Genomic DNA, 25553 nt, shown 5'->3' on the forward strand with positions numbered 1-25553 from the left:
GGGTGTGCGCGCGCGCACTGATCCGGCCTGAGGGGGGGGGAAGGGCGGAGCGCGCGCCCGGGCCCCGCGAAAAGCGACTGTGTGCGTCTTCATTGGCCGCGGCCACGGATGCTCCGCCCACCCCGCCGGCTCCCGCTTTCCCATTGGCCGATGTTGGCGCGAAGGCCCGCAAGCCGGCCCCCCACGCACGGGCCGCAGGAAACAATAGAGGCCGCGCGCGCTGAGCGAGCGCTTGTCGCCTCCCCGTTCCTCCTGCAACGCACGACCCCGGGATCCCCCAGCCCCTCCCGGCTCGTCTACCGCCATGGCTGACAAGGAAGGTGAGTGTGCCGAGGCGGGCTTGGGAAGGAGGCGCGGGGTGGCGGGGCTGTGTCGTGGCTTGTTACGCGGCCTAATCCGGAGAGCAGGCCCTACTCTGGCGAGCCCGATCCCAGCGACTCCGGCGGGGCGGGCTAACGGCGCGCAGGCTCCTCCAGAGCGGATGCGGGGCGACGCCAGCTCTCAGGCCCGGGCGATGGCGACTCTCCGTCGCTCCCTCTGCCTCCCGGGGCCCGGTGCGCAGGCCTCCTTCTGGGTTTGGTGGACTTGGTGCCTCGAAGCCGGCCGAGTAACGGAGTGTCTGGCTCGGATGGCCCGAGGACTTCCGGCCCTCCGTGGCGGAGAGCAGCGTTGGTGCCTGCGCCCTGGGAGAGATTAAGACGAATCTCCATTTCGGTGTCAGAACCGGGGAGCCTCACCAGTGGCTTAAGAGGTTTGCTCGCTTTCCGTTTCTGTCCGCTAACCTCATTTGTTTGTTTTTTTTTTTTTTAAATTTTAGCTGCCTTTGACGACGCGGTGGAAGAACGTGTGATCAACGAGGAGTACAAAATATGGAAGAAAAACACCCCTTTTCTTTATGATTTGGTGATGACCCATGCCCTGGAGTGGCCCAGTTTAACTGCCCAGTGGCTTCCAGATGTTACCAGGTGACACCAATCTCTTGGATATTACTTCTTTGGTATTTCAGGTCTTGAGTTGGTCTTCCGTGTTTTTGTTTTTCTCTCCAGCCACTAGAAGGGGCATATGATCAGAGCCTCTGAGTGATGTTTATTTTCCTCGACCAGTAAGTAGTAAGGGTAGAAAACAGAAGATAATTTTGTAATTTACCCTGCTGGAGAAACGGATTTCATCCTCAGCATTGAGTCGAATTGCTATCTTATAACTGTCGTTGACCGTGTAATGTTACAACTTGACAGATTTCAGAAGTATTCTGTGTCCAGTTCGTTCGACAAAACATTTGAATCCTCAGTCATTTGTGATAGCGAGGTAAATCTGGGACCTGCCTTCAAGAAATCCATTGGGTTGAAGGGGCAGGTGTTTGAGCTTTAGATAAGGAGTTAAGGTAACACTTTAAGAGGGAGGGCTGAGGGGGTGTGATGTTTAGTGACAGAGCGCATACTGGCAGGGACTTTGATCCTTGAGTCCTAGTGAGGTTGCATACACAAAATGTTCTAGCTAAGTGAAACATCTGTCAACTTAATACCAGCACTAGCTGGCAGAAGGAAGCGATACAGAGATAAAGGTGAATGTCGACTATTTTTGATGGGAACTTGGCGAAACTGCGTATGAATTCTTTTGTAACTCAGTAAGATGTGCAGAATCCGGCTGTGAGACTGAGGTCAACAGCTCAGAGAAATTGGGAGTGAAGAGTCGTGTTGTTTGAGGTTGCTAGGAGTTGAACCTTGTGCATGGTAAGCAGGCAGTACCTCTGAGCTACATCTCTGTTCTGTGTGTAACAGGAAGTTCTTGTGTGTTTTACTAAAAACTAAGGATGAGGCTGCTGCCTCTGCAGCGGTGTAGGGAAAGTGGAGACCTTTATTTGAAGGGTGCTGTGCAAATCCACGGCAGACACCTGGACGTTTGCAGTTGGAACTTTTTAAAATGTGACCGGTCAGGTTCAAAACTAGTTGGGAACTCAAGCTTAATATAGAGCATTTTATCTGTTCTCATGGTCATTAAACCATTGGTTCTGAGAGTGCTGTGATGGTGCACAACTGTAACCCCAGCCCTTAGGAGGTGGAGCGCTGAGATGAGGAGTCAAGGCCAGCCTGTTGGAGAAGAAAACTTTCCATGGTGCACAGGCCTATAATCCAGTGCTGTTTGTGTAGCGTCTTTCCCATCTGACAAAGGGGTTTTAGATTGTAGTGTACAACACAGTCAGCTCGAGGGGTTGTAAAACGTTGTGTCTTCTGCTCCCTGAGACTTGTGATTCTATAGAAGTGAGAATTTTCATTCCTTGTGATGATATCTTATGGTACTGGGGCTGATGGTCTGAACTGTTTGATTATCCTCCCAGAAAATGGTATTAAGCTATGTCTCTTTGAAACTTAGTATTCCTTGTTTCTTACAGTATAAAATCCAGACTGCCTTAAACTGACATTCAAGAAATTAGGCAGGGCTGGAGAGATGGCTCAGAGGTTAAGAGCATTGCCTGTTCTTCCAAAGGTCCTGAGTTCAATTCCCAGCAACCACATGGTGGCTCACAACCATCTGTAATGGGGTATGGTGCCCTCTTCTGGCCTGCAGGCATACACACATATATAGAATATTGTATACATAATAAATAAATTTGAAAAAAAAAAAAAAGAAATTAGGCAGTGATTTTAATCATCTTCCTAGGTTTATCTTTCATCTGGCTTTTCCATTTCCAAAACTAGAGATGTACTTTAGTCTCAGTTCTGTGGCTTAGTAGCTGTGTGATCTCAGCCACATTGTCTACGTTTCTTTCTTTTTTTATTTTTTTTTATTTATTTATTTATTTATTTATTTATTTTTGAGACAGCGTCTCTCTGTAGTTTTAGAGCGTGTCCTGGAACTAGCTCTTGTAGGCCTGGCCGGCCTCGAATTCACAGAGATCCGCCTGCCCCTGCCACCTGAGTGCTGGGATTAAAGGCGTGCGCCACCACTGTCTGGCATTAAGTTTCTTAAATATCAAATTTTTTTTTAAAGATTTATTTATTTATTATGTATACATTCTACTTCCATGTATACCCACACACCAGAAGAGGGCACCAGATCTCATTACAGATGGTTGTGAACCATCGTGTGGTTACTGGGAATTGAACTCACGACCTCTGGAAGAGCAATCAGTGCTCTTAACCACTGAGCCATCTCCCCAGCCCAATATCAAATATTTTTCACTTCAAGTGAGAACAATTCTTCATAATGTTGTGGTATTTAAGTCTAGCCCAGCCCAGTATTTTTTGTCTTACTGAATTGAACCTAGGACCTCGTGGATACTAATTTAACACTCTATGCTGTATATCCTCTAGCTGTTAAATTCCAGTTATTTTGTGTTTTTCATGTAGTAAATACTGCCTACTATTTGTGTTCATTATTAATTACTTCTTACTTTATAAGGAAATTTATATGTATGGGTGTTTTAGTTTGCTTTCTATTGCTGTGATATAAACATAACCAAAAACAGCTTGGGGTGGGGGCATTTCACCTTAACAGTTTATAGTCCATCATGGACCCCTGGAAGCCAGAATTGAAGCAGAGGCCATGGAGGAGCACTGTTTCCTGGTCTGTTCGGTTTGCTTTCTTAACATAACTCAGGCCCACCTGCCCAGGTACTGCTTATGTTGGGCTAGGTCTTACATAAATCATTAAGCAGGAAAATACTCAAAGTTGCCTACAGGCTAGTCTGATGGAGTTAATTCTTCAATTGACATTTTTTTCCTGGATGATTCAAGTGTGTGTCAAGTTCACAGACTAACCAGCATTGGGTTTTTGTTTTTTCCTGCATGTGTGTCTGTACCTAGTACCTGGTGAGACCAGAAGAGGGTGTCAGATCACCTGGAGCTCCAGTTCCAGACAGTTGTAAGCCACCATGTGGGTTCTGGGAACTGAACCCAGGTCCTCTGCAAGAACAGCAAGTGCTCTTAACCACTGAGCCATCTCCATCATCTACTCTAGGCTCTTTATTTGTTTTGGATTTATGTGTATGCATATTTTGCCTGCATTTATGTGTGTGTGCTATGTGCGGGTTTACTGAGGCCAGAAGATGGCATTGGATCCCCATGGGTCTGGATTACAGATAGTTCTGTGCCTCCATTTAGGTACTGGGAATTGAACCAGGATTCTTAACTGCCAAGTCATCTTTCCAGCTCCGGGAAGTCATGTGTAATAATCTCAATGTTTCAGATGGGAACGTATGTAGCTCAGTGGTAGAATGCTTACCTGAATATATAAAGCATTAGTTTGGGCAGGTGGTACACTAAATAAAGCAGTTGTAAGGACCACATATCAAACCTCAGCACTGGTATAAATGCCAGGTGAACATGGCAGCACACCTGTAATTCCAGGAGGCAGAGTCAGGATCATTGAAATAAACTAGCTATACTAGCAGAACCAGTGAGTTCTGAGTTCAAGAGAGTGATTGTCTTTGGTCTGTCTGGAGGAAAGGGGTCAAGAAAGAGACCCTTTGTCAAGTGTATGTACAAGCACAGTACATATATACATACTGGAAGGAAGGAAAGAGAATGCCAACTCTAGGTTCTGAGGGGGGGGGGGGTCCTTGCAGGTATTCTGGCAGGGAAGTGAACCACGCAAAGAGCTAATAATGAAAACCTTGTGCAGATTAACTTCATCAACCTGGGTCCAACTTCAAGGAGTCGAAGGCCAGGAGGAGGTTCATTGTCAGTGTATTTAAAACACTACAATTTGGAGCTGGGCAGCGGTGGCGCATGCCTTTAATCTCAGCACTCAGGAGGCAGAGGCAGGTGGATGGATCTCTTATGTTCAAGGCCAACCTGGTTCACAGAGTGAGCTCCAGGATAGGCTCTAAAGCTACATAGAGAAACCCTCTCTCAAAAAAAAAAAAAAAAAATACAGTACAATTTGGGGAAAGGTTTCTAGGCAACAATCAGTCCAATTCCATGTGTACAATAAGGCACAGAGTTTGACTACATAGAAATTATTTTACGAACTACATGCAAACATGAGAGTGGGTTCTATAGCTAAATGAAACACCTACAATCTAATGTGGTCTCTGACAGCATAGAGGTCAGCAGGCCATAAAGTACTTTTTAACCTAAGGATGGATATTGGTCGAGGGAAGGAAGAGTCTAGAATTCTGGGGAATTAGAGTAAGGTCTGTCCCTACAGGTAGCAAAAAGGTCATTAACAACCTCCGCTCTCCGCTTTCTGGATGCAGCAGGTATTTGGTTTGTATGTCCTCCATTGAGGAGTCACCCTGAATGATTTACATTCCTGCTTCTCTTAGTGGTTCTCTGTAAAAAGCAAGAATTATCCCTACTTCCAAAATGTTTGGAACAATGTATTCTATTCACTAACTTGCTCTGTAGACCAGGCTGTCTTTGAATTCACAGAGATCACCTGCCTCTGCCTCCCAAATGCTGGGATCAAAGGCAGGCTCTACCACCACTCACCTAGTGTTCTTTTTCTTTGGGGATTATAAGAACTCTTGCGTATGACCAGGCACAAACTTTACCGTGGGGTTTTATGCCCTAGTTTCTCAAAACTCTCCTCTTTTTGTCTCTTGCCTCTTAACAAAGTTCTTGGTAAACAAGACTCAGGCAGTTTTCTTCTCACCCATTGTAAAGGGTGTGTAGTTAACTCACATTTTTATTCCAATAAACTGGGAGAAGAGTAACTTCCCTAGAGTAATTTTAAGTTTTTGGTCAAGCTAAATAAAAATTAAGTGCTGTATTTGTATTCTAGCCTTAATAGAGAGCTATTAAAAGTAGGAAATAGAGACTGGCAAGTCCACTCAGTAAGTAAAAGTGCCTATTGCCAATCTTGACAGCTTAATTCTGGTCACCTGGATCTTTGTGATGGAAAGAAAGAACAGATCCACAAAGGTTGTCATTTGGTTTATTTCTTTTGGAGGGAGGTGACTGCATTCTCAGTGTGGGTGGTGGGTGGGTGCTCAGGGTCTCCTGGAGCTCGAATTTCAGGTGGAGGTGGGTCACTTGGCATGGGAGGGAAGTTCGGAACTGAACTCAAGTTCTCTGTAAGAGTAGCAAGCACTATTAAGTGCTGAACCATCTTTCTGGTACTTTTTTTTTTTTTCCAAAAGAAAATAGGGGCTTCAGTAATGACTCAGTAAAGTGTTTGCCTTGCAAGCATCAGGACCATGCGGTCGATCCCCAGCACCCATGCTTTTTTTTTTTTTTTTCGAGACAGGGTTTCTCTGTAGCTTTTTTAGAGCCTGTCCTGGAAATAGCTCTTGTAGACCAGGCTGGCCTCGAACTCACAGAGATCCGCCTGCCTCTGCCTCCCGAGTGCTGGGATTAAAGGCGTGCGCCACCACCGCCCGGCCCAGCACCCATGTTTAAAAGCAAAACAAGACAAATAAAAGACAGAGTGATGGCATATGCCCTTGAAGTCTCTCAGTGATTGGGAGATGGGAAGAAACCCTCGGGCTCCACAGCCAGCCTTGCTAACCTTATTAGTGAGCTCTAAGACAATAAGGCAAGCCTAGAATTAACAGAGGTGAATGGCCTCTTTTTGTTTTTGCTTTTTCAAAATAGGGTTTTTCTGTGTACGAACCCTGACTGTCCTGGAACTCAATGCAAAACCTCCTGCCTCTGCCTCCAGAGTTCTGATACTAAAGGCCTGCGCCTCCACAACCAGTCATGAATAGTATCTTAAGATTTAGTAACACTTAATTGTTCTCTAGTATCCATATGCATGTCTATTTAAGCACATGGGGCTGGTTTTGGTTTTTGTTTTTTTAGACAGGGCTTCTCTTTGTGACAGATCTGACTGGCCTTGAATTCATAAAGATCCTCTGCCTGCCTCTGCCTCTTCGAGTGCTGGGATTAAAGGTATGCCCACTACCACCTGGCTTGTTTGTTTTTTAAAGTAGGAACTAGTTCTCAGTAATTGGTTGTTGTTGTCAGGTGTACATTACTGACTTCATGATTTCTTGGGTTACCAATTTGAATAGTGATGATTTGTTGTTATTACAGGCCTGAGGGGAAAGATTTCAGCATTCATCGACTTGTCCTGGGAACACACACATCGGATGAACAAAACCACCTGGTGATAGCCAGTGTCCAGCTCCCTAATGATGATGCTCAGTTTGATGCTTCACACTATGACAGTGAGAAAGGAGGTAGGACTCTTGGGGATGAAAGAAGTAATGGTGTATGGGTTATGGCTTTCAGATCCAAATTACATTGAGGTACACAATTTAGTTGGGTGGCCTCTTATATGTTATTGGGAAAACTAGTTTGCAATAAAGAGTAATCAACACAAAATTTGGTTCTGTGTATTTGCTGTAAGCTGCCCTCTACTGTAATGGTCATGGTGGGATTCCTGCAGTTAATGGAGCAAAGATCTACCATAAGTTTTTGTTGTGTATTCTCAACAGGAAAGACACTGACCCGAAGAGACAGAAATTAATTGATAGGGGATTGCTACAACTTTTTGGCTTTTCAGTACAGGGTTTCTCTCTCTCCCTGGCTGTCTTGGAACTCGCTCTACGCCAGGCTGGCCTCTAACTCACAGAGATCCACTTTGTCACCACCACCTGGCCCTCCCCCCCCCTTTTTTTATGTTTGAGTGTTTTGCCTGTATATATGTGCACCACTTGTGTGTGTGGTGCCTATAAAGGACAGAAAAGGATCGAGTGGAGTTATAGGCATTTGTGAACCACTAGAAATTGAACCCAGGTCTTTTGCAAGAGCAGCCAGGTGCTCTTAATCGCTGAGCCATCTTTCCAGCCCTACGTTTTAAGTGTTTTACAAGCACAGGTGGCAGAAAGATCACAAGTTGCAGGCCGACTTGGGTTTATAAAAATTTCTTAGGGGTAACTAGTGGGGGGGGGTGAGAAATGATAGATTATCCTTGTTTGTTTGTTTGTTTTCTTTTGGGGGGCAGGGTTTCTCTGTGTAGTCCTAACTGTCCTGGAACTTGCTCTGTGGACCAGGCTGGTCTTAACTCAGAGATCCTCCTCTCTCTGCCTTCCAAGTGTTGGGATTAAAGGCTGCACCACCACTGCCCAACCACTAAATTATCCTTAAACGTTTAAAACAGTAGCGATAATGTGGTATCTGTTATATCCATAAAAATATTTTCACAACCAGTTTTTAGGAGATAACCTAAGATAACTGCTCGTTTTTTTTTTTTTTTTTTTTTTTTAAACTAATCCCAGTTTTCTTTTATGGCCCTCATACCAAAATGTTAAAAAGGTAGGGTCATTAGGAGAGTTTCCTTGAATAAAACCTGTCTCAGATAAAACAAAAAATAGAAAATGGATTTTTTTCATTAACATTTATGCCCTTATGTGTAACTTTATTTGGGATCCAACTGTTGGCCAAGATAACAATTGTGTTATTTAGTTCCTGGTTATTCCACATTTAATCTTCTATGGTACCGAGTGCAAAATAGGTTGTTAGGATAATAGTCAACTACAATTTTGTGTATTAAAAAGTGAATAGTTTTTTGGAAAGTTAGTCTCTGGATCCCAAGGAAAACACTGACTTTCAGAGTGAGGGTGGGTGGAGATCCCATTTGCCACAATTTAGCTATGTGCTTGTTTTGGTTTGGTGTTTGTTTTTTTTGTTTTGTTTTGTTTTTTTTTGTTGTTGTTGTTGTTGTTTGTTTCCAAAACAGAGTTTCTCTGTGTAGCCTTGACTGTCCTGTAACTTGCTTTCTTAGGCTGGCCTTGAACTCAAAGAGATCCACTTGCCTCTGCCTCCCAAGTACTGGCATTAAAGACCTGTGCCACCACGCCCAGCCTAGCTTGTAGTTTTAGGATAAGTCATTTAACCTGAGTATTATAGTTCCTATCAGTTAAATGAAGTGTCTTTTTTTTTTTCTATTTTAATGATTTCCTGGGTAATTGAACCCAGTGTTTTGTGTGTTTAAGGCCAAATGCTCTACCACTGAGCTACATCCTCAGAACTAAATGAGATAAATCTTGTCTGAATTGTATTTGGAGCTGGAATTGTAATTCAGTGGTGGAATACTTGCACTAGCATATCTGAAGCTCTGGATTCAGTCACTCATACAACAAAATGGGCTTTTGTTATAGGTATGAAAAGTTCTGATTACTATTGCTTCATGTATAAATATATTTTAAAATAATATAGACACTGTCCTTTTCCCTATAAACTAATCCCTCAGAAAGTAGTGCTAATAACATATCTTGTTTTCTTAAAGGAATCAAAATATTAAATCAGTCATTCAACAAATGATGTGAATAGGCATGATTGCACACTCATAATCATAGCCCTCCAAGCTGAGATAAAATGCTCGCAAATTCAAGACCAGTCTGGGCAACATAACTAACTCCTGTTTCCAAAAAAACAACAACAAAAAAAAAAAAAGCTAGCTGAGCAGTTAAAAATCATTGAAACCGCCTTTAATCCCAGCACTCGGGAGGCAGAGGCAGGCGGATCTCTGAGTTCGAGACCAGCCTGGTCTACAAGAGCTAGTTCCAGGACAGGCTCCAAAGCTACAGAGAAACCCTGTCTCGAAAAAAAAAAAAAAAAAAAAAAAAAAAAAAATCATTGAAACCCATGGTAGGAGAGTTGCTCTGTCACCTCTATGCATGTGTAGAAGCATGTACACACCCACCTACATGTGTGTGTGCAGTAAGATTTTTTTAAAAAAAGGAATTAGGGAATATAACTCAGTTGGTAAAATGTTTGCCTGACAGGCCCTGGATTCTAAACCGTATATGGTAGTATACACTTGATGTAGGAGGATTGGTGTTTGTTCGGGGGGGGGGGGTGGGGTTAGTACTTACTACATGGAGATGTTTTTCTTGGTACCTGAGATGCAGTACAGAATGTTTGGTATAGGTTTATAATTTGCTCTTCTGGCAGTAGATTCAATAACTTCCAATCTCATTTTTGCGTGCTAGTGAGTGTGTGTGTGCTGGTGTCCATGCCAACACACTCAGAAGAGCCTTCTTCTGCCATTCTTCTATTTAATCCTTTGATACAGTGTCGCTGAATTGGAGGCTTGCCCAGTCAGCTAGGCTACTTGTCGTTACACCCTAATCCTGGTGTTACAGATACACTCAAAGTCATGCCTGGCCTTTTTTTAAATAAATAAATTTATTTTTTTATTTTTTTCCATAAAATGTATTTATTATGTATGTGGTGTTCTGCCTGCAGGCCAGAAAGGGGCACCAGATCTCATTATAGATGGTTGTGAGCCACCATGTGGTTGCTGGGAATTGAACTCAGGACCTCCAGAAGAACAAACAGGCAGTGCTCTTAACCCTGAGCCATCTCTCCAGCCCAACATATCTGGCTTTTTATGTAGGTGCTAAGGATTCAGACTCGGGTCTTCCTGCTTTCTGGGTAGCAAGCATTTTACCTTCTAAACCATCTCTATCCTCCAAGCTTATTTTATTTATAAACTTAAGGTTCTAAGTTTGTGTGTATTATATTTTGGTTGTTTTTGAATAGGCTTTCAGGTAACTGATAACCCAGGCTGGCTTGAACTTGTAATCATCCTTGTCTTCACTTTGATGTTCTGGGAAGGATTGAGTTAACAAACCTGACCTCTGCTATTTTGTTAAGAAAAACTGTACAATTATGAATTATTAACTTTTCCTCTTAATGCCCTACAACTTTTCTGTCCTTCTTTGAAATGCCTTCCCCGTTCCAAGATTTCAAAATATCATTTGTTTATTCCTAGTACTTTAACTGATAAACTTTGGTCTTTGTTTATTTTGCTGCTCTGTGTGTGATTAGATTAAGTCCTGTTCCCTGAATGTTTCTCTTGCTTTGCGGAATTGGGGGCAGTATGCTGTCTATCTCTGAGCTTCTTCCTCTGACTAGTTTGGTTTTGTGTGTTGGTGTAGGTATGTACCATAGTGCCAGATGGGAAAGGATTATCACAGGTTCAAGGCCATCGTGGTCTGCTTATTGGGATCCTGACTGAACTGTCTCAAAACAACTATGGATTTTTAAATTTGATTATTTCACTACCCCAGGGTTACACACCTTATTTCCCTTTTATCCCTTAACCAGTAAGTGGATAGGCTTGGTACTTAAATGTGGGGGAGTGGTGACTTCAGTTGAGCTCATCAGTGATGGGTACAGTTATGTCTAATAAGTCTGTAGCACAAATTCTAATTGTTCTTAATAAAAACCCAGAGTCAGATATTGGGGGGTGAAATCTGAGAGATCAGAGAAGAAGAGCAGACAGCTACTAGAGAGACCTTTTTACCTCTACCAATGCTCAAACCCAACAGGCAATCCTGTTGCTCTACAGTGAGCTCTTGTCTCCCCCCACCTTATATTCCCCTCTGCCAAGCGACATCATTTCTGTCTTCATCACCCTAGTGCTGGGATTAAAGGCGTGGGATCACCTTTTTGTGAGCTGTTTCTCTTATGGACAGATTGGATCTTGTGTAGCCCAGGGTGGCATTGAACTCATAGAGACCCCTCTGCCTTTATCTCTCGAGTCCTGGAACTGAAAGTGTGTGCCAGTACTCCCTGGCCTATAGTAGCTTAGCTCTGCACTTTCTGATCTTCAGGCAAGCTTTATTTGTTAAAATTCAAAATATTACTACATAAGTCTCTTAGGTTGTATCTCAGTGATAGAGCACTTGTTTAGCATCTACAAGACTGCTCCAACCTTGTTCACGAAAAAAAAAAAGACTGCTCCATACCTAGCACCACAGATTAAAAAAGAAAGATTTTTTTTTTTGAGAGATTACTAGGTAAATAACTTCTTACCTAAAAAAGAAAATGCATTATAAAAATTCATGAGTTAAGTATCATCATTGATTGTGATCAAATAATTTGGTTATTTGGCTTGTTAAAATATATTGTTGTTAAAATACATTCTTTGAAATTCCACAGTGTTTATGACTCAGACAAGTGACTTTGGTTTAAAAAAAAAAAAAATCAGAGTGTTGGAACCTTGTTTGGCCATAGTATTGGTTAGGGGTCCGCAACCTTCTAGGGTGCTAGAAATGTTTTGTTTGGGCAATTTTTGTTACTGTTTTTGGTTAGTGGGGGGGGGGCAGTCTCTATGTAGTCTAGGCAGGCCTGAAACTCCCTTAAGTAGTCAAGGCTAGCTTTGAACTGGTGATCCTCTTGATTTAGCCTTTTGTTTTTGGAGACAAGGTTTCTCTGTGTAACAGCCCTGGAACTTGCTTTTTAGACCAAGGCTGGCTTTGCACTCACAGAGATCTACCTGCCCCTGACTTAGCCTTTTAAAGGGGGGTTTCTATTATCCTCTTTACTGTTTTAATGTATATGAGTGTTTCCCTGCATATAAGTCAGTGCACTCACCACATGTGTACCTAGTTAGTGCCTGTGGAGACCAGAAGAGGATTATCAGAGCCCCTGGAACTGAAGTTACATGTGGATGCTGAAAATCAAACTGTGGGTCCTCTTGAAGAGCAGCCAGTGCTCTTCATCAGTGAGCCATCTCTGGCCCATGGGAATGTGTTCACTGTGGTTTGTATTCTCCTGGTATACATATGGATAAGGAGTTACAAAGCCACAGAGTCTGTTCATTTTTATTCTGTTGGTGCTGTGCTTTAGGGTGGTTTTAGCAGTGTTTTGCCTTTGTTAGAAGAAACAAGCTAGGAAGAATTTCTTACTTTCAGTTTTTTAATATTTCAGGCCTTTGTTTCCTGTTTTGAATGGGTCCTTCCACTATCTACTATATAGTGACAATCTATGATTTTAAGTAGGTGTAGCGGTAGAGTGATAATGTTTCAGTGGTAATCTTTGTGGCCTTTGGTTCATTGTAAAAAGAAAAAGACACATCCTAATCTGTGTTAACTCAATTTGAGAGCTGCATATGGTGGTACATGCCTTGCAGTCTCCGTACTTGGAAGGCAGGTAGATCTTTAGTTTGAAGCAAGCAGGGCTACTGAGACATGGGCAGACAAAACAAAATATTCTCAATTTGAAGTTTCTAAAATTGGGCTCCTGCTATTATAATTTTTAAGTATATGCCCCAAATGAAAACATGCATTGTATGACTGATGGCCCCCTTTTCTGTGGGTTCTGCCAAGTGTTGCTTTTCTCCTGTATGTTGCTACTTTGACAGTCAAGTCTTGTGTAGCCATGTGTTTACCTGTAACATGAATAATAAAAACCCAAAGACAGAAATTGAGATTCAGGCTGAAGATCAGAAGAGCAAACAAAACAGCCAAGCCACCAGAGAAGTCTTACTTTACCAAGGCTGGGCGACTGCAGACTGAGCCTGGAGCCTCTGTCTCCTCCCATCTTATATTCACCTTTAGTGCTGGGATTAAAGGAGTGAGCCATCACCACCTGGATCTGTTTCTGTGTAGCCCAGGGTGGCCTTGAACTCACAGAGCTCCATCTGCCATCCCAAACCCTGGGATTAAAGGTGTGTGACACCACTGTCTGGCCTCTAGTGGCTTAGTTTTACCCTCTGATCTTCAGGCAAGCTTTATTTATTTAAACATAAATAGAATATCACTATACTTACCATGTACTTAGACTGAATTCCTTGAGATTGCTTGCCATGTTACATCCTTTCTAACATTTATTTATGCGTGCCTATATGGGTTGTGTTTGTATGTGGGGGTCAGAGGGCAACTCTGCCTTACACCTTGTTGAGGCAGGGTCTTCGATATTTTTGTCCTACTGGTGCAGTGAATGCTTAAGTTCCTCGTCCTGTGTTACATCTTCAGTATGTCGTAGAGTCAGGCGTATATGCAAAGGTTTATTGATTTCCCCCATCTTTATAGAATCTTTTTTTATTGGGCTGGAGAGATGGCTCAGAGGTTAAGAGCACTGACTGCTCTTCCAGAGGTCCTGAGTTCAATTCCCAGCAACTACATGGTCACTCACAGCCATCTGTAATGAGATGCTGCTGGTGCCCTCTTCTGGCCAGCAAGCATACAGACAGACAGAACACTGTATACATAATAAATAAATAAATCTTTTTCTTTTTTTTTTTTTTTTTTTTTTTGGTTTTGTTTTTGGTTTTTCGAGACAGGGTTTCCCTGTAGTTTCTAGAGCCTGTCCTGGAACTAGCTCTTATAGACCAGGCTGGCCTCGAACTCTGAGATCCACCTGCCTCTGCCTCCCGAGTGCTGGGATTAAAGGCGTGCACCACCTCCGCCCGGCTACTTTATTGTTTTTTTAAAAAAAAATTTTTGTTTTATGTATATTGGTGTTTTTCCTGCATGGTATGTTTCTATGAGGTTCCAGATCCCCTGTAACTAGAGTTATAAACAATTGTGTGCTGCCATGTGGGTGCTGGTTCTCTGAAAGAACAGCCAGTGCTCTTAACTTCTGAGCTATCTCTCCAGACCCTAGAGCTGTTTTTCAAGACAGGGTGTCACTATGTACCCCTGGCTACCTGGCTGGTCTGGAACTCAAAAGATATACTTGCCTCTGCCACCCTAGAGGCAGGATTCAAGATGTTTTCCATAGTGTGTACACATACAGGCAAAACAGATAAATGTGTTGGCTGAGGCTTCCAGTCCTAGTACTTGGGAGGCAGAAATAGATAGGTAGATCATATGTGTATTCCAGGTTAGTCTGGTCTACATAGCAAGTTTGAGGATAGTCAGGAGTACAGTGAGACCCCCTCTCAAAATAAGTAAATAATGAATGTAATAAGAATTATTTTGAGGTTGAAAATTGTATAATAGGCTAACAGTGTTATTTATATCTTTGCTCTCTGAAAATATTTTTATCCTTTAGCTAGTGACACGTTTCTAGGAGTAGTAGTGTACGTCTGTTATCTCAGCACCAGAGCGGGAGAGAGTTCATGGCCATCCTTAGCTACATAGTGGGAGGGTAGCTTGTGCTAAATGAGACCATGTCAGTCAATCAGTAAGTGAAGTAACATTTGAGTGGCAGTGTTAATGACAGACATTTTCATCTGTACATAACTCTAAACTTAAAGCCTTCCCCAGATCACCAAACTGGGAAGCAACAGAGCTACTTGGGTCTAAGTCTATCTAACACTTAGTATTTTCTACCATATCCTGCCTTCTGTAAGTCTTCTATCATTAATTACCCTCATTTATTTTATATAACCACAGATTATTTTGTAGCGCTGCTTGGGAGAGTTCTCCTACGTGCATGTGATAGTTAAATGTGAATGAAGAGCACGCGAGATGGCTCAGAAGGAAAAGATTCTTGTCTCCTGAGTTGTCCTCTGCCCTCCATGTACACCATGGCACACATAATGACAATAAGTACATTTTAGAACATACTTCTACGAGTTCCAGGACAGACAAGGCTGAATAGTGAGAACCTGTCTCTAAAGCCCAATAATAAAATAGTTCATAAAATTTTAGGGATGCTAATGAAAAGGAACTTACTAGGCCTGGTAGCAGGTCTGTAATCCAGGCTGTTCAGGAGACTTGAGTCAGGAGGACTTCAAGGTTTGGAATCCGGCCTGGTCAACTCAGTGAAAAGGTGTTTAAAAATGAGTAGTTACAAGAGTTTGCTTGCCTAGCGATGCAGATCAGTGATAGAGCAAGCTAGGGTCCAACATGAAAGAAGTGACTGGAAAAGGAGACTGTGGTGTGTTTGTTTTCTCGTTAAACTAAACAAAAAAACCTTTAAGAGATGCAATTTGATGGTACTTCTGTTGTTTTTGCTTTTTTCAAGCTAGGGTTTCTCTGTGTAGCTTTGCAGCCTGTCCTGGAACTCACTCTGTAGACCAGGCTGGCCTCAAATTCACAGAGATCTACCTACCTCCATGGACACCAGATACACATTAACACACATGTAAGAAAATACTTACACACATAAAATATTTTTAGCCAGGCAGTAGTAGAGCACACCTTTAATCCCAGCACTCAGGAGGTAGAGGCAGCCAGATCTGAGTTCGAAGCTAACCTGGTCTACAGAGTGAGTGCCAGGAGAGCCAGAGCTACACAGAAACCCTGTCTTGAAACAGCCCCCTCTCCCTAATTTTCTTTTGGTTTTTTGAGGCAGGGTTTCTACTTGCTCTGTAGACCAGGCTGGTCTTGAATTCAGAGATCCTTCTGCCTCTGCCTCCTGAATACTGGGATTAAAGGTGTGCGCCACCAATACTTGGCCCCAAGTTATTTTTACATCAAGTGAGATTTGAAAACTTCCAGGAACAACCTTTTAGCAAGGAATAGTGGCCATCATATTTGTAATCTTGGCACTCAGGAAAATTGCTTAGGCTAGGCTGTAGAATAAGATTTTGAGAAGGAATGGGAGGGAGAAAGAGATGAAGGACAGAGAACCTCTGTGTAGTGAATTGAAGGCCTGTCTGGAAAACAAACAGAATGAGACTCACAAAGCCTTTTTTTTTTTTTTTTAATTCCCCCTCCCTGAGACAGGATCTCTCTATAAAGCCTTAGCTAGTAGCATAATGCTCACTTTGCAGACTAGGCTGGCCTCTAACTCACAAAGATCTCATTTGTTCTTCCTGGGAGTGCCAAGATTTAAAGGTATAGCACTGCCATGGCTGACTTGGGATTCATACCTTCTTGATTTTAGTTGGTAATGTAGTGCTTATTACTGACCTATCTGTAGTTACAGGTGTATGTATAAATGTGACACTGTGGTTCTCTAAATGGGTCAGTCTTCTAGTCATACCACTTGGTTGATTAAATACTTTTTGCTTCTCTGTACAGAATTTGGAGGTTTTGGCTCTGTCAGTGGGAAAATTGAAATAGAAATCAAGATCAACCATGAAGGAGAAGTAAACAGGGCTCGGTACATGCCCCAGAACCCTTGCATCATTGCGACAAAGACTCCATCCAGTGATGTGCTTGTTTTTGACTACACAAAGCATCCTTCTAAACCAGGTACTTCCCCCTTTTTAATCAGATACAGGTTCCATTTACTCAGAAATATTCTGTTATTTTTATAATTTAACATCTTATGTTTTTATTGATATGTGGGGTTATTTTTATGCTTCTCAAGTGAAACAATGCTTTATGTAGAGGAAATCATGATTTTGCAACTGAGCATTATATAGTTGGCCATAATGGGTTTGTATTTTGTATAATAGGCGTTTTGTTTCTCTAAAGATTTATTTAAAATCTGAAGAATGCACCAGATCTCACTATAGATGGTTACAATCCACTATGTGGTTGCTGGCACTTGAGCTCAGGACCTCTGGAAGAACAGCTGGTGCTCTTAACCTCTGAGCCATTTCTCTAGCCCCCCCTTAATTTTTTTATATATAATTAATTAACTTTATTTTATGTGCATTGGTGTAAAGGTGTGTCACAGACAGTTGTGAGCTGTATAATAGATGCTTGACATCATTTTGCTTAATAAGCCTAGAGAGGCAATGGGCTGGATAGTTTAGATATATCTGTTACTTTGCAGACCCTTCTGGAGAGTGCAACCCAGATTTGCGTCTCCGCGGACATCAGAAGGAAGGTTATGGTCTTTCTTGGAATCCAAATCTCAGCGGGCACTTACTCAGTGCTTCAGATGACCATGTGCGTATCCTTTCAGTTTTGAAGAAAATCTGGAGTTACTGCCAAATTGGGGAGATATGTGGGGAAGTGAGGGTCTTTTATATAATGGTTAATTTTATCTTTTAAGACCATCTGCCTATGGGACATCAGTGCAGTTCCAAAGGAAGGGAAAGTGGTGGATGCAAAGACCATCTTCACGGGGCATACAGCAGTAGTAGAGGACGTTTCCTGGCATCTGCTCCATGAGTCTCTGTTTGGGTCTGTTGCTGATGACCAGAAACTTATGATGTGAGTGGACCCCATTGTTTATTAATACGTACGTTTTCAGAGTGTTGTATTAGTCACCATTTCAAGCTTCTTTTCCTGCTTTCTCTCTTCTTAAATGAAGTTGGGATACTCGTTCAAACAATACTTCCAAGCCAAGCCACTCAGTCGATGCTCACACTGCTGAAGTGAACTGCCTGTCTTTCAATCCTTACAGTGAGTTCATTCTTGCCACAGGATCAGCTGACAAGGTCAGTTTGCTTTGTGTTTGAATTGTTCAGGTTTTATATCTTATGGTTAAGGGAATTACACCTACATGCATGTCTTCAGCATGGTGTATATGCCTGGTGCCCATTGAGACCAGAAGATAGTGTCAGGTCTCCCGGGATTGAAGTTACATATATTTGTGACACATCAAGTGTGTGCTGAACTGGCCCTCTGGACGAGTACTAAGTACTCTTAACCACTGAGCCATCTTCAGTATCTTTTAAATGTGCAAAGATATCTTAATGTTTTAAAGGTTGTCTTGTCTTTGAAATTTTTTTTAAGAAATTATTATCAGGCTGCTGAGCCTGAAGATCTGAATAAAGTCCCCAAGACCGAAATGACTAAAGGAGATTACCAACTCCACTTCTACAAGTTGGCCTTTGATCTCTACACAGTTGTCATGGAACAAGTGTGTATATGCACACACTCTAAATTACTTATTTGTCAGGGATGGGTGTATATACAATGACGTTGTCTGGGAGTTGGAAGACAACTTGCCAGACCTTGTTTACCCCTTCCACTATGTGGATTCTGGGACCAGACTCTACCAGGCTTGGCAGCAAGCACCTTTATCCACTAAACTATCTTGCTGGCCCTAGGCTTTTTTTAAATAAGTTTATCTTATTGTCCGTAGACTGTTGCCTTGTGGGATCTGAGAAATCTGAAACTCAAGTTGCATTCCTTTGAATCACATAAGGATGAAATATTCCAAGTAAGAGAAACCTGTGTTGCTTGCTTTCTTCCCTTCCTTCCCCTTCTCTCCCTTTTTTCCCTCTCTGTACAGAATATGAGTACACACCAATAATTCTAGCACTTGAGAAGCTCACAAATCAGAGAGCACCTGGAAATGAAGCTCAGTTGGTAGAGTTTTTACCTGTCATGCAGAGCAACTCATAAACCAGGCATAGTGACACATACCTGTAATCCCAGCACTAGGAACATATAAGTAGGAACAACAGATGAAGGTTAGCCACAGCACAGAATAAGTTCAAGGGCAGTGTGAGCCACATTGAGAAATGAGACCCTTTCTCAAGATTTTGGAAGTGAGGTACCTGTACATCAATGTTACTCTTTATACTCGATTCTCTCTCCTTTTCTTTTTTTTTTTCTTTTCCTCTCTCTCCCTTCTTCCCTCTCTCTCCTCCCTTCCTCTCATTTTCATTCATTCATTAAGCTTGCTATGTGTCGTTTGGGCTTAGCTGAAATCTGAACTACTGCCTCCACAGATTGGTCTGTTTTGAGACAAGGTTTCACTATGTGAGAACTCTGATTGTCCTGATACTCTGTAGACCAGGTTGGCCTTGAACTCACAGAGGTCTTACCTGCCTCTGTCTCCTGAGTGCTGGGATTAAAGGCATACACCACCACCACCCTGCTAATATTTGTCCGTTTTAACAGTATTCACTGCCTTTTATTTACAGTTTTGTAAGATATAATTTGAGATATTTTCCCATTCTATTTTCTAATTTGTTGAATTCTTCTCTTGGATTTAGGTTCAGTGGTCACCTCACAATGAAACTATTTTGGCTTCTAGCGGTACTGATCGTAGGTTGAATGTGTGGGATTTAAGGTAAGTTTTGTGTTAGTTACCCTATCCGTGGAGTTACTGATTTGTTTTGGTTTTTTTGTTTGGGGGGGGGCGGGAGAGGGTTTCGCTGTGTAGTCCTGATTATCCTAGAACTCACTCTGTAGACTAGACTGACCTCAAACTCAATAATTTCACCTCTCTCTGCCTCCTGAGTGCCGAGCCTGGCAAAGTTACTGTCTTTACATTATTATTTGGATTTTGAGTCAGGGTTTCTCTATAGCTTTGGAGCCTGTCCTGAAACTCGCTCTGTAGATCAGACTGGCCTCAAACTCACAGAAATCTGCCTGCTTCTGCCTCCATGAGTGCTGGGGTTAAAGGTGTGCATTGCCGCCACCCGGCATCTTTACATTTTTCAAAGATGAGTGCTCAGGCTGTCTTAGGTTTTCTTTTTCTATAAAGAGACAGCCATGGCCACAGCATGTAACATGAGGGGGCCTGCTCGTTGGGGTTTCCGTCCCGCCAGGTGCCCCAAAGAAAATCACACAGAGATCTCCATAAGTTATAAAACTGATTGGCCCAGGGGCTGGAGAGATGGCTCAGAGGTTAAGAGCACTGGCTGCTCTTCCAGAGGTCCTGAGTTCGTTCAATTCCCAGCAACCACATGGTGGCTCACAACCATCTGTACTGAGATCTGGCGCCCTCCTCTGGCGTGCGGGCATACATGGAGGCAGAATGTTGTACACATAATAAAAATAAATAAATCTTTAAAAAAAGAACAGTGGGTTAATATAAGCTACAAGAGCTAATAAGTAGCCTGAGCTAATGGGCCAATCGGTTGGTTTATTTATTAAGATTTATTTATTATATTATGTATAAACTGTATATTATGTATAATAAACTGATTGGCCCATTAGCTCAGGCTACTTATTAGCTCTTGTAGCTTATATTAACCATTGTTCTTTTTTTAAGATTTATTTATTTTTATTATGTGTATAACATTCTGCCTCCATGTATGCCCGCACGCCAGGAGGCGGAGCCAGATCTCATTACAGATGGTTGTGAGCCACCATGTGATTGCTGGGAATTGAACTCAGGACCTCTGGAAGAGCAGCCTATGCTCTTAACCACTGGGCCATCTTTCCAGCCCCTTAACCCATTATTCTTATCTATGTTAGCCATGTGGCTCAGTACCTTTCACAGCCGGGGCAGATCACATGTTGCTTCTTCGGAGTCTGGGCAGGAGTGGGAGAAATGGACTTTCTCCTTCCTAGCATTCTCCTATTCTCATTGCCCCACATCTACTTCCTGTCTGGTTGACCCGCATATACTTTCTGCCTGGCCAATCAGCGTTTATTTAAAACATGATTGACAGAATACAGACAATTCTCCTGCACCAACAACAGCTCTTATAAAATGTTTAATTGGGTAGGTTATAATTCAGAGGTTTAGTCCATTATTATCATGGTGTGACAGGGCAGTGTGCCAGCAGACATGGTCTGGAGAGGTAGCTGAGAGTTCTACATCTTGTGCAGACAACAGAAAGTGAGCTAAAAGACTGGATGTGGCTTGAGCATATACGAGACTCAAAGCACGCCTCCACAATGATATACTTCCTCCAACAAGCCACACCTCATAGTGCCTGTGAGCGTATGGGGGCCAGTTATATTCAAACTACCACACAGGGTAATGTTTTCTGACTTAAAATTCTTTTTTGTTAAGTAAAATTGGAGAAGAACAGTCCCCAGAAGATGCAGAAGATGGCCCACCAGAGTTGCTGGTATGTTATAACCTTTCAGGCACTTTGGGGTCTTCTGTGCTTTAAGCAGTAGGCTATGATTTAATGTCTGTGTTTAATGTCTTGGTTTTGGTCCCTCTTCCAGTTTATTCATGGTGGTCACACTGCCAAGATATCTGATTTCTCCTGGAATCCCAATGAACCTTGGGTGATTTGTTCTGTATCAGAAGACAATATCATGCAAGTATGGCAGATGGTAAGTGTTTAGCAATTTATTTAGGGGACATTAGATACAGTGTATCTTTAATTAGCCTTTAAAGCTACAAGAATTCAAGTCTCTTCACCTCTGGGTTTAGTTATATTGTCCTATTAGGTTTCAAAAATATTAGCTGTAATCTCAACACTAATGCTGAGCCAGAAAAGTTGTAAGAATAAGACCTGTCTATGACCTAGAAAGAAAAAAGTCAGGGGGGCTGGAGAGATGGCTCAGAGGTTAAGAGCATTGCCTGCTCTTCCAAAGGTCCTGAGTTCAATTTCCAGCAACCACATGGTGGCTCACAACCGTCTGTAATGAGGTCTGGTGCCCTCTTCTGGCCTGTAGGCATACACACAGACAGAATATTGTATACATAATAAATAAATAAATATTTAAAAAAAGAAAAGAGCCCCAAAAGTAGTATTAGAGATAGAAGCTAGTTATTTTGATTACTTTGAACTGGTCTTATAACCTGTGATTTTCCTGTTGTCCATGGCTATGCTGTGTGCAGAATGAAGGGTATGTTATTTTTTTAAAGATTTATTTTATTGTGTGTGTGTTGGTTTCAGAGGCCAGAAAAAGGCAATCAGATACCTTGGAGTTGGAATTACAGGCAGTTGTGAACTGTGTAATGCGAGTGCTGGGAACTAAGAGATAGTTTATCTTATCTCTGCTTTTTGAAACTCATACTGAGTTCCAGGAAAACCAGGACTGTGTAGAGAGACCCTGTCTCCAAAAAGCCAAGAAGGAGGCAGGGTGGGAAAGTGTGCCTTTCATTCCAGCACTCAGGAGGCAGAAGCAGGTGGATGTCTTGAGTTCAATGCCAGCCTGCTCTACAGAGTTCCAGGGTAGCAGAGAAAGCCTATTTTTGGAGAAAAATGACCAAAAGAAAAGGTTGTAGGCAGATGAATTAGATCTCCTCCGGGGTCACTGCCTCTGTTTGATATGTCCCCATAATAAGTAGTACATGCTTAGACTTTGTCCTGTGTTTTGGCATGATTCTGCTAAGAAACCATTGGGATTTCTAGCTCAGTTTGTTCTGTTCATGATGATGGTGCCTTTTGTACCATACCTGAGTCTGTTTCTAAGGTTTTGGTGAGGCCCCTAGATAGCCTCATAGCTGGGCTAGTCAACAGGAGTGCTGAAAATTAACCACTTGGAACTCTGCCACCCCAGTGGGGAAGGGAGATTAAGCTCTTAGCTTCCTCTAGGTAGTTTGAGCATCCAGATTCTGGGGGTCACATTGACTTGCTAGGAGAGTAATATGCTCTGCTCCCTTCTGTATCTCTTCCATTTGGTCCCTGGGTTTTCTAAATACAGACATATAAAATAGATACCCCAGGAATAAGCAGAGTGCATGGTAGCTCTATAATCCTAGATCTTGGGAAAACTGAAGCAAGAGATCACATGCATAATATATAAACGTCAAAGTCTCATTCTTTAGAATCATAGCAAATTTTCAAACCAGTCAAAGGAGTTTTTGCAAAACCCTCATTTTATAGCAATGTTGGATAGAAGTGACAGGGTAAGCCTGCGGATTTGGGGTTACAGCTCTCCTGAGGTGTGATGCCTGTTAGGTCTGGTATTGGTGATTGTTGATGTGACTGGGTTCTTGGTTCCACACATTTGATTTTAGACTTATACATTTCATCAACTACTGAGGGTGGGTGTTTTGTTATGTAAAAGTAGCTTTTCAAGACCTTTATAAATTGAAATTTGCATATAAAGTTTGGGTAGTTTCATTTAAATTTACTATTCAGTGGGGTTTTTTTCCTACTCCAGAGTTACACATCACAAAAAATATTAGAATATTTTTGTCATCCTTAAAAGAGATTCTGTGCTTAAAAGCATCAATTTCTGTGTGTCTCATAGAATCCTGTGGCTTATATTTTAGCTATTACAAATAATATATCTGGTTTAAGAGTTCAGGAATGAAGATCATCCACACTTTGTAAAAATGCCCTATAGTAGAAGCTATGGCCTGCTCCTAGTTTGTACTGGAACACACCTGTTCTGTTTATGATTCATCTTGTCTGCATTGCCTGTTGCTGTTTTTATTCAGCAACAGCATTGAATAGTTAGAACTATATGGCCTTATTTGAAATGTTATCAGGGACCTTGTTATCAGGCACCCTGGCGTAATATATTATGGAAATAGACTTCAAGAAATAACTGTTGCTGGTCAGTAATGGCACACACCTTTAATTCCAGCAGGCAGATCTCTTGAGTTCAAGGCCAGTCTGAATGGGAGTTCCAGGACAGGCTCCAAACCCTGGGTGGGAGTGGGGGAAAGAAAAGAAGGGAAAGGAGGAAGAAAAAAGAAATAACTGCTCTCTCTCTGGCAGGCAGAGAACATTTACAATGATGAAGACCCTGAAGGAAGTGTGGATCCGGAAGGACAAGGATCCTAGACATGTCTGCACTTGTGATTTAGACTCCCCTTGTTTTCTTCTGAACCCTGAGATGGATTTAACACTGGTTTGAGACACAGACTTTGTTCAGCTATCCGGCTACAATAGGTGCCACCAACAGTACTATTAGCCCAAACCATGGGTGTTTTCTAAATCTTAACTGGGGGGATTAATTCAACAAAGCCACAGACTTATATTTAAATTTTTCTTCAGGAATTTTCTAGTAACAAACCCAGGTCTAAAGTAACTTCAGAAATGGAGCATTGTTTGTTCTATAAATATTGTAAGGTGACATCTTGCAATATTTATACTCCTGGCTCGAACACCTACTTCACTTATTCCTTATCCACTCTCTCCACTTGAGAATATGAAAAATTTGGGATATAGCTTAAAAAGAAAAATAATCACACATAATATGTCCCATTTCTGGAGCTGCTTTAGACCTGGGTTTATTACTAGAAAATTCCTGAAGAAAAATTTATAAATTTATAAAAATGAAGAAATTTTATTCAGGAATAAAAATGACATCTTGCAATATTTATACTCCTGGCTCAGACACCTACTTCACTTGGCTTTTGTTGTGCGGTTTTTTGTTTTTGTTTTTTAAACTTGGGACCACCAAGTTGTGAGATGTATGTTTTTAACTGACAGTCATACCACTGGTGAACTGTCAAGTTGAGAAAGAGTGAATTGCTAGTTTGTATTTGTTTTTAAAATTAAATTAATCCTTGATAAGAGTTGCTTTTTTAGGAGTTAGTCCTTGATCACTATAGTTTGAAGCCATCTCCATTTTGGTTGACCTGTCTCACCATCAGGCCTGTTACTACTCTCATGACTAACTGTGTAAGTGCTTATAATGGAATAAATTGCTTTTCTATAAAGTGTCCTGTGCTGCTGAGTTTTTTTTTCAATATCCATCAAACACCAGTAAGATTTGTTTTGGATGACAGTTCTTTTCCGTGGTCTTGACTGTCAAGATTAAAATAAATGTAATTGACCCAGAAGCATAAAAAAAGAACTTTACTCCTGCCAGGGAAAGTGAAGGCATTACCAAACAGTACACAAACTAGTCTTGGTAAAATTACATATTTTTGAAGTCTTCCCTAAAAGAGCTATACAAGTTTCTAAGATGTCAAAGGCAGTATAATAGAGAATTTAAGGCAGAGTTTAAATTTGAAAGAGGCTTGTGTTAGAGACCTTGTATCTGCCCAGTGTTTTTTACTGGGACACCTACTTTGACAGGGTTGGCTATGAGTGCCTTTAATACCACATGCAAAGACCAGATGCAATGACTCTCGCCTCCAAAACCAGTGGTGTGTTTTTGTTTTGTTTTGTTTTGTAAGTCTGAATAATGGAGTATCTGGTCCAATTTCGAAGTAGTACCTGTTCTCATCGTTTTAGTGTGTGTCCGGCTGGCTGTGATGGCACACGTCTTTAACCCCAGCACTAAGGAGGCAGAGGCAGAGTCTCTGAGTTTGAGGCCCTCGTCTATGTAATGTGTTCCAAGAAAGCCAGATCACTACATGGTGATACCTTGTGTTTGGGGGGTGTCTTGGTGACAGATACCTGTAATCCTAGTAATTGGGGGTAGAGGCAAGATCAGAAGTTCAATGTCATCCTGACCTACATAACAAGTTAGAAACCAGCCTAGACTACTTGAAAATCTTGTCTCAAAAAAGACAAACTCAACATTGTCTTTA

At 41.9% G+C, this 25553-nt stretch overlaps 1 protein-coding gene across 1 annotated transcript; it reads left to right on the forward strand.

The window, feature by feature from the left end:
* Nucleotides 1-181: 181 nt before the first annotated feature.
* Rbbp4 (RB binding protein 4, chromatin remodeling factor) lies at nt 182-24734 on the forward strand. The gene is made up of 12 exons (XM_038333937.2): nt 182-320; nt 818-965; nt 6978-7123; nt 16595-16768; nt 17298-17413; nt 17520-17680; nt 17781-17907; nt 18558-18635; nt 19417-19493; nt 21171-21228; nt 21332-21442; nt 23788-24734. The coding sequence occupies exons 1-12, from the start codon at nt 305-307 to the stop codon at nt 23851-23853; spliced, it is 1278 nt and encodes a 425-aa protein (XP_038189865.1). The 5' UTR covers nt 182-304; the 3' UTR covers nt 23854-24734.
* Nucleotides 24735-25553: the final 819 nt, after the last annotated feature.

Source organism: Arvicola amphibius, chromosome 6, assembly GCF_903992535.2.
Source record: "Arvicola amphibius chromosome 6, mArvAmp1.2, whole genome shotgun sequence".
Lineage (NCBI taxonomy): Eukaryota > Metazoa > Chordata > Mammalia > Rodentia > Cricetidae > Arvicola > Arvicola amphibius.

What these genes read in the sequence shown, in the direction of transcription:
- Rbbp4 (XM_038333937.2), top strand. An exon ending in TCAGTGCTTCAGATGACCAT is followed by an intron (nt 17,414 to 17,519) that starts GTGCGTATCCTT and finishes TTATCTTTTAAG; the next exon opens with ACCATCTGCCTATGGGACAT. An exon ending in CCACAGGATCAGCTGACAAG is followed by an intron (nt 17,908 to 18,557) that starts GTCAGTTTGCTT and finishes TATTGTCCGTAG; the next exon opens with ACTGTTGCCTTGTGGGATCT.